Source organism: Equus caballus, chromosome 5, assembly GCF_041296265.1.
Source record: "Equus caballus isolate H_3958 breed thoroughbred chromosome 5, TB-T2T, whole genome shotgun sequence".
Taxonomy (NCBI): domain Eukaryota; kingdom Metazoa; phylum Chordata; class Mammalia; order Perissodactyla; family Equidae; genus Equus; species Equus caballus.
Window position 1 is genome coordinate 25484344 of NC_091688.1, and position 12707 is coordinate 25497050.

Consider the following 12707-nt stretch of genomic DNA (forward strand, 5'->3'; position numbering starts at 1 on the left):
CAAAAGTGGTACTAAGAGGGAAAGTATCTAGCAATACAAGCCTCCTGCAAGAAACAAGAAAAAGCTCAAATAAACAATCTACCAATACATCTAAAGGAACCAGAAAAAAAGGAACAAACAAAGCCCAAAATGAGTAGAGGGAAGGAAATAATAAAAATCAGAGTGGAAATAAATGAAATACAGACTGGAAAAACAATAGAAAAGATAAATGAAACTAAGAGTTGGTTCTTCAAAAAGATAAATAAAATTGACAAACCTTTAGCTTGACTCACCAAAAAAAAAAAAAAAGAGAGAAGACTCAAATAAATAAAATGAGAAATGAAAGAGGAGAAATTATAACAGCTACCATGGAAATACAAAGGATTATAAGAGAATACTGTGAAAAGCTATATGCCAACAAATCGGATACTCTAGAAGAAATGGATAAATTGTTAGAATCATACAACCTTCCAAAACTGAATTAAGAAGAAATAGAAAATCTAAATATACCAATCCCTAGTAAGGAGACTGAAACAGTAATCAAAAACACCCCAAAAAACAAAAGTCTAGGACCAGATGGCAAGGAAGCCAAGAACATACAATGGAGAAAGTCTCTTCAATAAATGGTAATGGGAAAACTGGAAAGCCATAAGCAAATAATGAAAGTAGACCATTGTCTTACACAATGCACAAAAATTAACTCAAAATGGATTAAAGACTTGAACGTAAGACCCGAAACCATAAAGCTCCTAGAATAAAACATGGGCAGTACTCTCTTCAACATCTGTCTTAGCAGTATTTTTTTAATACCATGTCTCATTAGGCAAGGGAAATAAAAGAAAAAATAAACAAATGGGACTATATCAAACCAAAAAGCTTCTACACAGCAAAGAAAACCATCAACAAAACAAAAAGATAACCTAACAACTGGGAGAAGATATTTGCAAATCATATACCTGATAAGGGGTTAATATTCAAAATATATAAAGAGTTCACACAACTCAATGACAAAAAAATCAAACAACCTAATTAAAAAAAGGCAAAGGATCTGAACATTTTTCCAAAAAAGATAAACAGATGGCCAACAGGCACATGAAACAATATTCAACATCATTAATTATTAGGGAAATGTCAATCAAAATTACAATGAGATACCACTTCATACTCGTCAGAATGGCTAAAATTAACAAGTATTGGAGAGGATGTGGAGAAAAGAGAACCCTCATATACTGCTGGTGGGAATGTAAACTGGTACAGCCACTATGGAACACAGCATGGAGATTCCTCAAAAAATTAAGAATACAACTACCATATGACCCAGCTATTCCACTTCTGGGTATTTATCCAAAGAACACGAAAATACTAAGTCAAAAAGATACTTGCAACCCTATGTTCACTATAGCATTATTCACAATAGCCAAGACTTGAAAACAACCCAAATGTCCATTAATGGGTGAATAGATAAAGAAGGTGTGGTATACATACACAATGGACTACTACTCAGCCACGAAAGGATGAAATCTTGCCATTTGTGACAATATGAATGGACCTTGAGGGATTATGCTAAGCAAAATAAGTGAGATGGAGAAAGTCAAATACCATATGATTTCACTCGTAAGTGGAAGATAAAAACAACAACACACACACAGATAAAGAGATTAGACTGGTGATTACAAGAGCCAAAGTGGGGAGAGAGGAGGGTGAAAGGGGTAATAGGGCCCATGTGTATGGTGACGGATGGCAATTAGTCTTTGGGTGGTGAACATAATGTAGTCTACACAGAAACCGAAATATAATGATGTACACCTGAAATCTATAGAATGTTATAAACTAATGTTACCTCAATTTTAAAAAAAGAAAGACAAGTGATAATTTAGAAACTTCTAACTGTAAAGAATCTTCCTAGTGGTCCACTAACTGTAGATTAATTTAGAATAATTATCTCTTTAAGACATAAATTCACCCTAAAAAATGACTTAATGGCTTTAATCAGATTACATTAGGCATGAGGTGATAGGAGGAGAGGGGAATTTCAAAATAGAAGACTCAGTCTATGGTCTTAAGAAATTCTGAGTCTAATGAGGAAGATTTTGATCTTACCTAGCCTGTTCTGTTAACTGATATTTCTTGACTTCCTTTCACTCACTGTCTACTTCACTGTCCTTTTTCCTTGGGGAAAAGGAACCTTCGATGAAACCATTTATGTAAGTCTAGAAACATACAGATGTATACTTTCTATGAACAGTTTGTGTGTGTATATAAAGTATGAAAACAAAGACTGGAAGGGTGTATACAAACTTATAAAAACGGTTGCCTCTGGGAAGGGGGAAGGGATCAAGATAAGGGAACATCTTGTTTTCTAACAGGTTAAACTTTGAAAGGGAAATGTAATCACATATATCCATATAAACTTTTAAATTATAGTCATAAAAAATTTCTAGAAAACAGTATGCTAAAGATTAATGGTGGTTGATTCTGGGTGGAATGAACAAGAGGGAAAGCCATTAACTTCTTTGTATTTACTGTTCAAGTTTCTACCAGACCATCAGTACGGTAAGCTGCAGGTCTTTATTGGCTGACTAGTTTACGCTCACCAAACATGCTCATATTCACAACAGCTGCCTTCTTACTGCTCCTGGAACTATTCTTGAAAACCATACTGGTAGCAATAACTTTACTGCTGAAACTACTACAAAGACTTAAAATATTAGGTGGGGCTTCCTAAATTTCCTATCACATACTCTAAAGCAGAGGTCTACAGTCAAGAGTTCTATCAAAACATTAAAAAAGAACAATAAAACTAAGGTGTGACACCACAGGCACATATGGCATGCTGCCTGTACATATCCTCTTGCTCTTGGTGTGGAATTCTTAATGTGATCATATCTTGAGATGACAGGAGGCTAGTTCTAGATTCCTGTATCCTAGATAATTGGAAAAGTTCCCATAGGAACCAAATCCTAAAGTCTCTCATCTTATCTACGTGAATTCTTTTTTTTTTTTTGAGGAAGATTAGCCCTGAGCTAACTACTGCCAATCTTCCTCTTTTTGCTGAGGAAGACTGGCCCTGAGCTAACATCCGTGCCCATCTTCCTCTACTTTATACGTGGGACACCTACCACAGCATGGCTTTTTGCCAAGTGGTGCCATGTCCGTACCCGGGATCCGAACCGGCGAACGCTGGGCCGCGGAGAAGAAGAATGTGCGAACTTAACCGCTGTGCCACCGGGCCAGCCCCTCTAAGTGAATTCTAACAAGAGTCCATCATAGTGAAGTTTTGTAGTATCTCAATAAACCCATCTGGCTTTTTTGGAATAAACCTAGCAGGAATAGTGACAAATCACTAGTATTTCCCCTAACTTTCTGTATTGGGTTCTAAGGATAAGAAGTCTGCATACAAACCACTTGCAGAAAGGCTGCCCAAGTTTTTTGGCTAAATACAGCAGGCATAATAAGTGCTTCATATCTGAGTTTCAGACCAAAACCCCAGGGATTTCTCAGTTGTATGCTTTTCTTTTCCTAGGTGGCCAAAATCTTCATGGGATTCTCTTAGAACAATGAGACAGCATCCTTAGAGGAAACAATAGTTTCTTTATTCTTGTACAAGGTAGGAGAGTACCTGCTATAGCATATTAGAGTGTTCAAGCACCTGAGCTCTGAAACCAAGTGAACCTGGATGTGCATCCCAGCTCTTCCACGGTGTAAATGTGGGCATGCTAATGTACTTCTCTAAGATGCTGCTTTTTCCAAAAATGGGATTATAAATAAATAACTGAATCACAAGATTTCTGTAAGGATAAAATTAAATATTCTATACAAAGATTTTAGCAGTACCTGAAAGACAGTAGAAATAAATGTTACTATAGCCACGTTAATAAACATCCCTCTGTTGTGAGGGCTCCTTCATCTCAGGGCCTGCCCACTGAGCTGTCCTCCAGACCTCCACCTCACTCCAAACAAGGCAGGGTTTTCCTGGGCTTCAGAGTTGACAGCCATGTTAAGAACAGCCTTTAGAAGTAGCTTCAAGTTTTCCATTATATCTCCTTAAAGAGACCATCTCACATCCTAGAATACAAATAGACTTGCCTCCCTCATTAGGGATAGCTTCCTACGAGATCTACCTTGTTGATAAACTTGAACTTACAGCAAATACAGATATTCAGTCAGTTTAAACACCCACTGTTGCCCTCAGATAATAAGATTATTGTCAGTCCACTTGTCACTCTATGTAATGCTCCCTAAACATATCTGAGACTGACGCTCTGCAGGCTCTGCTAACAGAAACCTGTGGATGATGTGTCAGGTCCCAGTAATTGCCAGATTGCTATTAGCATTATTCCTCCACTTACCAGACATGCTTCAACCCCTAGCAATGGACACAGCCCATGTTCAATTTTTGGTGTATCTCTTATCTACTCACTTGGTTACCAAATAGTTCTTTTTAAGAGCATTGACCTGTTCTTTTGTTACAAACACTTACAGGCCTCTTAGTAAAGTTGTATAAATTGTATGATCTTAGTAAAGTTGCACATCCCTGGGTGTCAGCTTTGTGATCAATTAATTAAGGATATCTTTGATGTTTATCATTTAATTGCTATAATTCTAGCTACCCACTATCAGACAAGTATCTCAGATAAAAAGAAAAAAATTGTGAAGGATCTATACAGATTCACCATGGAAAACACAGCAATCCCACCAACTTCTTTTAAGATTGGCAGCGCACACACACAGGTGTTCAGGGCCACTGTGTATGGCTGTGTGTTTTGTGCACTGCAAGAAGTACCTGGCTGAGGGGGATGCTGAAATACAGCCTGTGTTGGAGCTGCCAAATCTTACCCCTGGAGGAAGGGATGCCTTTTTCTTCTTACACAGGTCCTACCTGCTCACTGAACTGTATTCTCACAGCACACTGTCTGCCCTAAGGTGGTACCTTTTTCTAGTTCATCCACCCAGCAGGCTGTACCTTTACCTAAATTGCAGAGACTTCTCATCATATAGGTCACAGGTGGCCTGCAAAAGCAGTAAGAAACCTACTCTACTGCGAGCAACTGATCTCATCACATAAAAAGATCTCCAAAACACAAAGATGCAGGAAAAGTCTTCAAGACAATTTCTCTTCTGATTGGTCGCATTTAAAGCACGCACACATACACGCACACAGAATTCTTCAGAGAACTGTTCACGAACAAAAACCTGAAATCAAAGAAAAAGTTTACCAAAAATCTAAATAAACCTTGTAATATACATAATTTCAATATTTGAAGAAAAAACACTTTTGAGTCAAAGCCATCTGGAAAATACAGATTTTCTTTTGTACTTACTTTCTTCACAAAGAAATTGTGGCAATTAATAGAAGAATTTTATAAAGCAGTTAAAATGAACTTAAAGAAAATATAAACATAAAGAATTTATTACTTTTTTTTTTTTAAAGATTTCATTTTTTTCCTTTTTCTCCCCAAAGCCCCCCGGGTACATAGTTGTATATTCTTCGTTGTGGGTCCTTCTAGCTGTGGCATGTGCGACGCTGCCTCAGCATGGTTTGATGAGCAGTGCCATGTCCCCGCCCAGGACTCGAACCAACGAAACACTGAGCCGCCTGCAGCGGAGCATGCAAACTTAACCACTCGGCCACGGGGCCAGCCCTGAATTTACTACTCTTAAGCATTAAATTATCTTAAAAGTAACATTTAAATAAAAGGAATTAAGGAAAATGTTTTAATGCCCCTAATTTTAAGATAATATCAAAACTAATAGCATGGAACTTGCGAAGTAGCCATACTAAAGAGAATGACAGGTGTGTGGGTATATATGGGCTATATACCCCAAGATATAAGTGATGCTGAAAATTATTCCTTAACAGCATTTTAAATTAACTCACCCAAAAAAATAACGTCTTATGACTTAAAATACAGCTATGCCACAATATGTAAATATAGTTGGTAATCTCTATGGTGAACCAAGAATGAAAAGCTACAAATAACAGAAAGATATTCTAATAATTTTACACTAAATTTGTCCTTCATATAAAATCATCTTTAATAGGCTTCTCCTATCTAATATAAAAATGGAAAGTATTAATTAGCATGAGTGGAATTTGAGACGCTGGTCTATCCTACAACTTAAACAAGTATCCACAACCTACTATTTAATTCTGAAACCTTTTTAAAATAAGAGGATTACCAGAAAATGCCCTTAATTTTAAGAACACAGTAAAAATAAATTAAAATTGTGAACAAAGTAAATTTGACAAATTATTTTAATGTTTATTTTTCCTAGAAAAATTTCTTATAGACATCATCCCCTTTTGTAGCTCAAAAAAATGGAAGATTAATATGGCCACCTAGAGGAGAAAACATGATCAACAAATAAGCCATCACATTCTCTTACCTTTTATAGAATATCTGTATTTCAGATTTGTAACATATAAACTGTTCTAAAGGACCCAACTGAATGGGTTAATCATGCAGGAAATAGACTTGGGGAGAATACGAAAGTGGCAGTGACGACCTAACCAAAGCTAAAACAACCTTTATTATGCAGTGGACTTGACAAATACAGTTTTTATAACTTACTGTGCGACTTCAGGTTAAAAATTAGTTATTCGATCTAAAATCTCTTTCTACTTCTGTAAAACAGTATAATCTTACCTACTACAGTGCGTTTCAGTGAAGATTAAATATGTCGATGTGTGCAGAAACTAACAGTCAAGTACAGTAGGAGCTCTGCAAGTTCTTACCACCTGGTCACAAAGTTCTCCTGCACTGGTCTCTCCTAATCCCTAGTCAGGCCCTCCTTGACCCTCTGCTCTCACAGATGTTTCTAATATTGGCTGTTCCAAAGCTTCTCTACTGGAATTATCCAGAGTGTTGAGAAATGGACTAATGGTTCCTTATCAGCACTAATGAGGTAACAGCATGTCATGTAAAAAAGTGAACATTTAAAAATGTTTCCCTCTACCTTGTAATTCCTTTAGTTACCTCAACCCACATTAGTCAAATCTCATCTTTATAAATTTGCAGAATAATATGCAGAATAAAAGGTCAGAGTTGTAAAAAGAAGCATAATCTACTCTATTCATCCCTTTACTTGTACCTTAGGAAAACGAACCAAATTCTACCAAGAGAACTGTACTCAGTAGTCCTCTTAGGTGACCAGCTATGAACTGAGCAGTATTTCTGCTGAGTCAGCTATGCAGAGGCACAACCATGTGGTGGAGACTCAAATGTGTATTAGAAGCAAATGCCCCTCCTTCCTGATTATATACCAGAGAAGGCTTCACTATTGTTGAGTTGGAGGGAGAAGGTGAACTCTTGGCTTACAAACCCCTTCAACTACCTCTGTCTTGACTCTGAGAGTTGATAAGGAGAGAGTAAGCGGTAAGAAAGTATAGGCAGCAAATGTACACTTTCTTATCACTTATTCTTTCCTCAATAACATTCAATCTAACATTATTCTATACTACTAAAACTTAAATTGCAAGTAATTGATCAACTTCTATTGGACAAAGGGGCTTGTTTGAATTCTCATCCTTCCCAATCTCTCTGCAGCATTCAAAACTCTCCTTCCATGGTTGATAAAATACAATACATATTCTTATGATTCTCCACTTTATCACTTTTACTTTCTCTTTACACCCTTAATTCTCCTGTTCAAGAAATGAAATATTTCTCTTATCTTTTCTCTCTATACATTCTCCCTCGTCAATTTAATCCATGCCCATGGTTTCTATCTCTAAGGATATATGATCTGAAAACCTCTCTCCCTAATCCCATTCATGATTTCAAGATCCATAGCCATTTCCCACTGCTTAAATATCCTGCTTCATCGCATATATAAAACCACTTTTGTCTCCCACCTTTCACTACTTCCAACAAAAAAATAGATCCCTCTCTGGATTTCCTATTTACATGAATGACCTCAGCATTCTCCTAGCTACACATGCTGGAAACCAGTGTCATCTTTGACACTTTCTTCCTTTTTTCCAGTGTTCCAAATACACTCAGTTCCTAAATCCAATAAACTGCATCTCTCTAATATCTCTCCTACCCTCCTACATGCCCACTGCCACTACTGTAATTCAGATTTTTACCATTTCCCACAGACTACTCCAAAGACCTCCTTAACTGGTGTCTTTTCCTATAGTCTTTCTGTTACTAAACTAATCTTTCTAAAGCACATTCCCAATCACGGTTCCTTGGCGAAAAACTTTTAGTGAGTTCTTAGTGGCTAACAAATTAAATCCAGACTTCTTATTCAGGGAGGCACTGTGGGCTTCAGATCTCATCTCTCTCTCCATTTTATTTCCTACCCCTATACATCCTATAGTCATTTACCAACACAGACTGAGACCATCCCTACATCTACCAATTCTTTGTCCCTAAATTCACTGCTAATGAGGATCTCATCATTGTTTATCTAACTCGTCCTTTCTGCCTCCAGTAGCTCCTACCTCCAATTCATCTCTGTTACAATAGTTAAATAATCTTTCTTAAACATATTGACCTAAAAGTGCCACAGTGTCCAACTGAAAAACCTTTCAGGGATCTACATTTCCTGTAGACAGCATCCAAACTCCTATGCCTGGCATTCAATCCTATTACCTGCCCCTTCTCCAAACACAGATCCTAAGGTAAGGACACTGAAATACACTCTTGGGCTTTCATGCAATCACCACTTCATGGTTGTTGAACTAGTTCTCACTCAAGTCCAGTTCACCTAGTCTGTGAGGACTTCACTAGACTTCCCCATATCCTCAACCTCCCAAACAAAGTCTGAGTCACCTCTCCCTCTGTATTAATATAGAACTTTGTTCACGTAACTAACAGACCTCTTATCCCATTATATTACACATATACTCACTGGACTTCCTCTTCCAGTCTGTGGGCTCTTTGAAAGAAGTTTGTTTTATTCATCTTTATATCCACAATATCTAGTATGGCACATAAAAGGCTTTCAATAAATGCTTATGAAAGAAATAAATCTAACTTCAAAATGCTTAAAATCAATCTACCCTGCATGTTTTATCAATAATTTAGAGTAGAAAAGGTGGGAAAGTACAGGTGGGTCCTAAATATATAGGTAAAATGAAATGAGAAGGTGATTCCAGGGCACTTGTACCAGTCAGAGGTTTGGGCTAGAAGAGAAGAGCCGCTGAGGTTATGCTTCTCTCCTCAGCGCTGCTCCCACAGACTATAGAGCCATGCTAGAATAACAGGACTACAGGGAAGAAGCAATCAAGACAGCAGAGGAGCGTACAGAGTGGGAGGAAGAAAGAGGGAGCAGGGAAAAACAAAGTCCTAAACAGAAGCTGCAAAAAGGAAAGTGTCTAGGGTTGCAGATTATAAACTCAGGGCCTGCTCATGACTGCTTACTATCACCACCATCACCGTTTTCACTACCCTTACCTACAACTCCCATTTATCAATCACTTATCTATCAGGTGCAGACACTATGCTAAAAACTACCACATACATCATTTAATGTTCATATGACAACCCTATCAGGAAGGCATTATCCACATTTTAGAGACAATGAAACAAACTTCAAAATAATGAACTATACTGCCCAAGGTTGAGCCAGAATGTGAACAAGAATCAGGCTTCAAAACCCATTCTCTTTCTGCTCTACTATTCACGTGCTGGTGCTGTAGATAAGTTGGGGACTGCCTTTAATGCTCTGCATTGTTTAGTTATCTTTGTAAGCACATGTCTTATTTCCTCTAGTTCTAGAAAGGTATTTTTGAGGGTACAGCCCACGTCTAATATTTTTTATTTCTTCCCCAATATCTCACAATGAGCCTTCTACAGTAATCACTTAGTATTCGATTAACTTATGATACCTATGTACTAGCAAAAATAAAAAGGGAGGTACATCAATCTTCACTTAGCCTTAAGCCAAATACAAAATAGATGATTTAGCTCCTTTGACAACTGTATGTGCTGGGATAAGACTTTAAGTCATCAACAGTAACAGGCCCAAAACACCACAACTATAAAATTAAAGATAGTTCGTGTTTGGTATAACAAGAAAAATGCTATCTAAAATATATGCTCTTTTCTTTACATCTGGGTATAAAGATCATAATTACTAGGAGCAGTCCATACGTTGTATCAAGCACATGAACAACTTACTTAAATGTGGAAATAAATATGCTTTAATTAATGGCAAAATATTTTTTATTTCTCTTATGGAACGATGTAAAAACATGTGAGAGTGGAATTTTATCTTCTACATAGGCTGAGTTCTAAAGCCAATGTCAGCACATGAGGCAAAAAGCAAAAAAAGCAATTAGAGACAAAATAATCCTTAGAAATTTCTTGAATCGCCTTCAAAGCACAGTATAAACTAGCACCAGCTCTCAATACATTTATCTCAGATGGTTTTTTCTCCCACATAGGACAGATCACCATTTCTTCTGTGTGTAACATGAAATATTTGGCTCATGTTTAGGGGCCATATTGAATGAAAAAGAATGCATTTATACACTGGAATCATATTCAACATTATGAGATACTTTAGACTGTATCAGTTCCTATAACAGATATTTAGGAAATGATTCCATCTGAGAGAACAGCAGATTCACATCTTCCATCTCAAACTTGTTAGGCATGTATTCATTGTGCAAAAACAGCTAGAATTACTATTGTATTTAAATTATTTGGTGTTTTGCTTTTGGGTGTTTGGGGTTTTGGCTAAAGTTCAAAGATCTAAATTTGAATAAATTATATTTCCAGAAATGTGACTCTACTGTATGTGCTATGTTTATTGTGCAAAGAGATGCCTAGAAGTTCAGACACAAATAATCTAATACCACAGTGTGTCATCTAGAAAAACAAAATAATTAACTATCTTACCTTCATCTATTGATGCTTCACTACTGTATCCATCATACTCTGCAGATAGAGGACTATATTTTTGTCTTGTTTCCCAAGTATAGTTCTTTTGTCTAGAATCTGCCACGGGTAGTCTGGAATTGTGTGTTCTGGATAAGGCCTCATGATATTTACCCAGTGCTTCATCTTCACTTTCAGAGGATGAACAATGCTCATCTTTGTCCATGTAGGAATTATCTATTTGGAATAAGGAGAAGAAATTAAAATTTTAATGCAATAAAGAATGATGAACTTGCTACAATTTTTATACATTACATATACATATTATATATAATACATATGATTTCATATATATCCATATACATACAAACACACATATGTATAAACATATATGTATACACACACAACCTGAACTTTGAGCTTTAGAGAATTAGGATTTTTTCATTTAAGAAGCCCAAGACTTAGATTTTTATGTTTTAATAGAAAAAGATTGGTTTGTATATTCTAATTATACAAATAATGTTAGTCACAGGGATTTTCCAACCATGTTACAGATAAAGGAAATACTAATAGGGCTCGTCATCTTACACTATTTTTTTAAAGGCTCAGTAACACACAAAAGAAATTTTAAGGACTGCCAGTAACTATGGACCTGATTCAAACAATTCACGTCAGAAGAGACATTTTTGCTTATCATCCTGGCCAAAATTTTCAAAACTGACAATGCTTAGTGCTAGGAGTGGAACAGAGAAATGAGCAGACATACTATCGGTGAAATTATTACTGGTACAACTTTTCTAGAGAGCAATTCGGCAATACATATCAAACTTTTAAGCCTGCATAGTGTTTAATCCATTTCTAAGAATTTACCAATTCTAAGAATTCATCCTAAGAAAATAATTAACAGGTAAGCAAAGATATAATATTTGAGACAATTAGTGAATTGTGTTGCATTTAATAGCAAAAGAAAACAAAAATAAAATATAACCTAAATGTCCATCTTTGGGCCTTAAGTAAATTATGAACTATTTATGCAATGATAATACTAAGTAATCAATAAAAATGAGGAGGCAAACTTACAAGTACTCACAGGGAAAGAATAACATCACATGACATCACATTAAGAGAAAAGAGAAGGTTATAAAATAGAAGGTATACTTCATTATCATTTAAAAATATAAACACACCTTCATGCAATATACACACACACACACATGCAGTATATGTTTATATGCACACACAAAAATGTCTGGAAGAATAGTCACCAAACAATTACTATCTTTGAAAGGCCGAATTACTAGGAAAATTTTACTTAAATATATCTAAATTTCAAATAAATTTTTCAAGGGGTATAAATTTTATTTTACTTTTAAAAGTACTAGTTATATTACCATTTTTTTAAAGGTAAAAATTTTGAAACCGCACCATGTTGAGATTCATTTAAACCAAGATGCAACTTTCTTAGAATTACAAAACAACTCTAGTAGGATGAAGAGACCACAGCAGGTAGAATTTATTAATTCAGTCTAGATACTTTTCTCTTTATACTCAGTTGAGATCACCTGTACTAAAGGAATCAAGGTTTGAAATTCAGGTGAAGAGACATAGGATAAATAATTTTAAATATGTGATAGAAGTTGAATGCTTAGCATTAGAAGTAAGGGAGCTTGGTTGTCAATAGTCTAAGTTCCACTTTTTAATTCAGTACAGTAAAGCCATAAAAGGGTAAAATTATGACCAATGTGATATTCTGCACTGCCTAACATGTAGTCACTAGCCACGTACAGCTATTTAAATTAAATTAATTAAAAATAACAAAATTTAAAATCTGGTTCCCCAGTGCTACTAGCCACATTTCAAGTGCTCATTAGCCACGTGTGGCTAGTGGTTACTATA

The 12707-nt window shown here is 36.0% G+C and overlaps 1 protein-coding gene across 3 annotated transcripts in view; it reads right to left on the reverse strand.

The window, feature by feature from the left end:
* Positions 1-12707, reverse strand: part of SYT14 (synaptotagmin 14) — a 250430-nt gene that overhangs the window by 150399 nt on the left and 87324 nt on the right. For all 3 annotated transcript variants that reach the window (XM_023640783.2, XM_023640782.2, XM_023640780.2), the window contains one exon: positions 10833-11048. In XM_023640783.2, the coding sequence (XP_023496551.1) occupies positions 10833-11048 (216 nt within the window). The remainder of the gene's footprint in view (positions 1-10832; positions 11049-12707) is intronic.